The following is a 4,675-nucleotide window of genomic DNA, read 5'->3' on the forward strand; positions in this document are numbered from 1 at the left end:
GGTATCTTGTCCCTGTCTCTCTTTAAAAATTTGTAGTGGTAAGAAATATTAAGGAAAAACTTATCTGGGAAAAAGGTGAGAAAAACCTGAATGTTTTTAACAATTTTATATTTGCATGCATGTAAAGAGGATGTAACTGTACAAGGTGTCAGGTCTATTTTCACGATTTGTTTTTCTTTTCTTGAAATAATAAGAAGTGGAAAAGTGAGAAGCGTATGCTCAAAGCAGACCATCCTTTTATCCTCTCTCTGTATCTTCCTCTCTCTTTTATTGTTTTTATTTTTTTTATTTTTCTCCTTTATTTAGTTTCTCTTCAAAGTAAAGAAGCAAAGCATCTTCTTGTAGGCTCTTATACACCACAACATTGTTCTTGCTTTCCCTTGTAAGTATCAACCTTCCCTTCCCTTTGAATTTGGTTGCTTCTCTTGCGTGTTCAAATTTTTAATACAATAAGCTTGCATTTTATCTTTCTGTGCAAGAACCCACCAAAAGTTTGGAATCTCTGATTAGTTTAAGGCGTTGATGAGATCGCAATCAAAATGGGGTTTTGATATTTTGAACTTCCCCGTTGGGCCAAATCTTCTGTGGTTGTTGTGATGTTGAGATATATATATATATAAATATAACCACCTATAACTAATAGGAGCTCTTCTCTATCTTCTCTTAAATGTGGTCTGTTTATGGCATCTACAAACTCTGCTTGGCTTTCATGTTTTAGCGTGGATTCAAGAACATTTGTGTGTTTCGAATGTGGATTTGAGCTAACTCTGCCACCAATCTATTCTTCTCACCTGGTTCATAGAACTGTAGCTGTAATATGTGTGTCCCACATCATTTCTCAAAGCTTTGGTTTTCTCAGAACTGTTCTGTTATTCCCATTAATTCAATCATTCTCTTCGTTTTCCTTTTGAATTGATTCTCATAACAATTTCTTCATTTTTCCCCTCAGGAAAGGATACCAATACGGTTTATTTTTAGTCAAATTCCATTTTTTTTTCCAGCATTCTAACGAATTTTTTTGGTCATCACTTGATTGTCTATCTCATTTCATTCAATTTCCAAAGTTCCAAATTCAGCTTCATTCCTTCTTCCAAAAGAAAGTGTGAAAACATTTCTTCTTCCACTTCAAACCATTAATTATATATAGATAGTGAACAATCAGAAAAGTAGAAGTGACAGAATGAGTTTTATAACAGGATCTCCCAAAGATACCTGGCAACCAGTCATGACTGCCAACACAACCCTTTCCAGTTACTGGCTTAACTGGAGGTTCTTCCTCTGTGCCACTTGGGTCTTAATCTTGATGATTACTGCATCTATTCTTATATGGAAAAATGAACGTCGTTGCAAAGTGGAACGTGATAGTGGAGAGAACAAGCAAGAAGCAGAAGCATCTTTGTATGATGATGAAACTTGGAGGCCATGCCTGAAAGGAATCCACCCTGCCTGGTTGCTAGTTTTCAGACTTTTTGCTTTCATTGTGCTGTCGGTGTTGCTTGCAATTGCAGTCTTGATGGATGGAGGCAGCATATTTTACTACTATACCCAGTAAGATGTCCTTTTTCTCGAGTTTATCTCTGGCTTAGTATAAATTTCATACTTCTTATGATGTTTGAATTATTGATTTCACCAATTATATTCAATGTTATTGATTGCTAATGTTTCTTGATCCTGAACAGGTGGACTTTTACTTCAGTCACAATTTATTTTGGGGTGAGTTTTATGTCATCAAAGAGACTACTAGCCTGATTTTTTCTTTCATGTGTTCTTTGCTTAATGGTAATCTAAAGTTTATTTGCAGCTTGGTTCCTTGCTCTCCATGCGTGGATGTTACCAATATCACAAAAGAGTTGGTGGTGATAAGGTTGATATTGTAGAGGCAGATGCAGAGCAAGGATGTTGTGTAACTTCAGCACTTGGAAAAGGTTCTAATACTTCCATGGCTATGGAAAGCTCAAACTCCCATGAAATACTTGATGTTCGCCAACCTGCAGGGAAATGGGCTTTCATCTTTCAAATCATTTTTCAGGTAACTTGTCTGTGAATCACTGGGTAAATTTGGCCAAATATATTGTACTTTTATATTTTATTCAAATGAGATTCTTAATGTAAAGAGCTCGTTTTTATTCAGAACCTGTAAAGAACATTTTTATACATCTAGCATTAGAACACAGTCTGTCTGCGAATGCTGACACAGGAACTTGAAAGTTCTAACATGCTTTTACTTCAGTTTAATGTGACATGAAAGCTTAATTCTCAATCCCATTATGAGTAGTTCCTTGTTAGGATTTGTGGCTCAACCTTTCGTCTGTTTATGAAAAATTACGAGGTCCATACCAAGGCATAAGAGCTGAAAAGCAGGGTCATTTCACTAAGGGACTACTCTTTCTTAACGTTCATATTTGAAATCGGAAAGTTAAGTCAGGAACCAGAAGAACAAGGGAAGGCAGTAAATCAGGTGGACACAAGTCCTGCTCGCCAATGCTTTTATGCCGTTTTCCTTTTACTCTGTATACATCATGGATTCTATGGATTCAACAATTTGAATATGGTAAGTTGCTGACACTTCTCATTCATGGAAACAGATGAATGCAGGGGCTGTTATGCTCACAGACTCTGTCTTTTGGTTCGTCCTTGTCCCGTTTCTTGCAAGCAAAGATTACCAGCTAAATGCTGTAAGTTATCTTTACTTCTCCAACTAGTGTTAATTTTAGAATAAAACCATATCCTGCACTTATCCATGAAGGTCACACACACTCATATCGGCATCTCAGTAGATGAAGATAAACAGCTCTCAATGGCTAATTTCTTGGTTTTCTAAACAATGTATCGTTCTTTTTTCATTGCAGTTGATTATCAGTATGCACTCACTCAATGCCGTTTTCCTACTTGGTGATACTGCTTTAAATCGCTTGGTGAGCTTCCTTGGCTCGTTCCACAAATCATTTTCCAGCTTCTTCAATGAAATTATTACAAACTTGAACTTGTTAACACTTTCAGAGGTTTCCTTTGTTCCGGATCGCGTATTTCTTCATCTGGACAATAGTATATGTCCTATTCCAGTGGATTGTCCATGCCATTTTCAGACTTTGGTAAAACCATTTCCTCTTCTCCTTTTTTTATGAAATCAAGTTTTATTATTGTTTTCTCACTGTACTGTTCTGTTATTGTCTAAACAGGTGGCCATATCCATTCCTTGACTTGTCATCTCCGTATGCTCCTTTATGGTATTGACTCTTAAACATCAGTCCATCCCCTAATAAACTAGAACAATTTCTTCTCTCAAATTATCTTCAACTGAAAGTAGAAATAGCACAGAACAATACCAACTGATTGCCTAATTTTGCCCCAGGTTACGTTCAAACTTGAGAAAAATTAACAAGAAAAGATATCAACTCATTGCTTTAGTCTTGTGATTTAACTTGCACAATCTTAGCGTTCTGTCAAGAATCATGCCAATGAAGCCTTTATATAAAGTGTCTTCACTCTAAACAAATATACGGCGATTCATTTTCTTGTCTGAAATGGAATTATTTGAAGGTACTTATCTGTAGCAGTGATGCACATCCCCTGCTATGGTGCTTTCGCTTTTATTTTAAAGCTCAAAACACAGTGTTTTCGAGATGGCACCGCGAGTCCTATCAGTGCTTGAGGTAGCTGGAGTTGATAACTTAGAGAGCCAACACAGTTTCAAAGAAAATGTGAATTTCTGTGCAGCAAGCTGTGGTAGCAGAATAGAAATTGAACAAAAGACCGGCGTTAGCTTAAGAGACTGATGGCATCCTTGCCCTGACAAATCATTCCGTTGGTAATTTTTGGAAGATTATAAACTGGTCAAACAAGAAAGCAATATTCTTAATCTGTATAGCCATTGTTAGAAGAGTGGCAAAGTTGTAACTACATGCTGATACTGGAAGGGATTAAAAGAGAAATTCTTATTCTCTCATCTCTGCTTTCCAATTCTATTGTCAACTTTTTTCCATAGTTCTTGTTGTCTTCTCGGATTTTGTTGTCGCCAATATTTTGTTGTGATACCACCAACCCAAGTTGCTATGCCCCATCATTTTAATTCTCAGGATATGATTCCAACACTGACCAAAACATGATTTTGGAGCATATCTAATCCTTTATTTTGCACGATGGCTTGCGAAATGGGGTGCACCCATTGTATCAACCAAAATCTTGCAGATGGGGTAGCCTGATCTCATGATCCTGCTCTGGATTTGTACATAGTGATTTATAAACAGTGGTTTGATGCAGGACAGCTTAGGGGGTGTTCTGTATCTGACTTTAGAGGCTGTAAACAGATTTTAGAGCTTGAGATGATTTTTAGATGGCTAATAACTATAGGATTGATCGGGCTTGAATGAGCGGGTAGCAAGAAATTTAATGGAGGTAGTTTCAACCTCGAGTTTTGAAGTACCAAGATGCTAAAAACAACTTGCAGTGATATACATTTAATTAGAAAAAATATATAAAAAAAAACTCGAGTCAATTATACTAATCCACTCTAAATTCACTACACAAGTCATGAGAATAAAATAATATCATAAAAATCAAATTTAAAAAAAAAACAAACATGAAGTTCAAGTCCCAATTAACATAATCTTGGAGGATGAAACTATAAAACACGCGCGCACACACACACACATATATAAACAAGTCAAATAGAGTT

At 36.3% G+C, this 4,675-nt stretch overlaps 1 protein-coding gene across 2 annotated transcripts; it reads left to right on the forward strand.

Moving 5' to 3' along the window:
* Positions 1-223: 223 nt before the first annotated feature.
* Positions 224-3,984, forward strand: LOC118044896 (uncharacterized). 2 transcript variants are annotated; one of them, XM_035053382.2, is made up of 9 exons: positions 224-382; positions 1,197-1,548; positions 1,680-1,713; positions 1,802-2,029; positions 2,586-2,675; positions 2,850-2,915; positions 3,001-3,092; positions 3,180-3,227; positions 3,541-3,984. In XM_035053382.2, exons 2-9 carry the CDS (start codon positions 1,226-1,228, stop codon positions 3,650-3,652), a joined length of 993 nt encoding a protein of 330 aa, XP_034909273.1. In that variant the 5' UTR covers positions 224-382; positions 1,197-1,225; the 3' UTR covers positions 3,653-3,984. The 2 variants fall into 2 exon arrangements, with proteins under 2 accessions (XP_034909273.1, XP_034909272.1); XM_035053381.2 differs by lacking the exon at positions 224-382 and having other exon boundaries at positions 396-1,548.
* The last annotated feature ends 691 nt before the right edge of the window (positions 3,985-4,675 follow it).

This window comes from Populus alba, chromosome 12 (genome assembly GCF_005239225.2).
Source record: "Populus alba chromosome 12, ASM523922v2, whole genome shotgun sequence".
NCBI classification, from domain to species: domain Eukaryota; kingdom Viridiplantae; phylum Streptophyta; class Magnoliopsida; order Malpighiales; family Salicaceae; genus Populus; species Populus alba.

Bases quoted from the DNA above. Each gene is read 5' to 3' on its own strand.
- LOC118044896 (XM_035053381.2), top strand. From the start codon at position 1,181: ATGAGTTTTATAACAGGATCTCCCAAAGATACCTGGCAACCAGTCATG. The intron at 1,549-1,679 runs GTAAGATGTCCT...GATCCTGAACAG, and splicing joins ATATTTTACTACTATACCCA to GTGGACTTTTACTTCAGTCA. The intron at 3,228-3,540 runs GTATTGACTCTT...AATTATTTGAAG, and splicing joins TCTCCGTATGCTCCTTTATG to GTACTTATCTGTAGCAGTGA.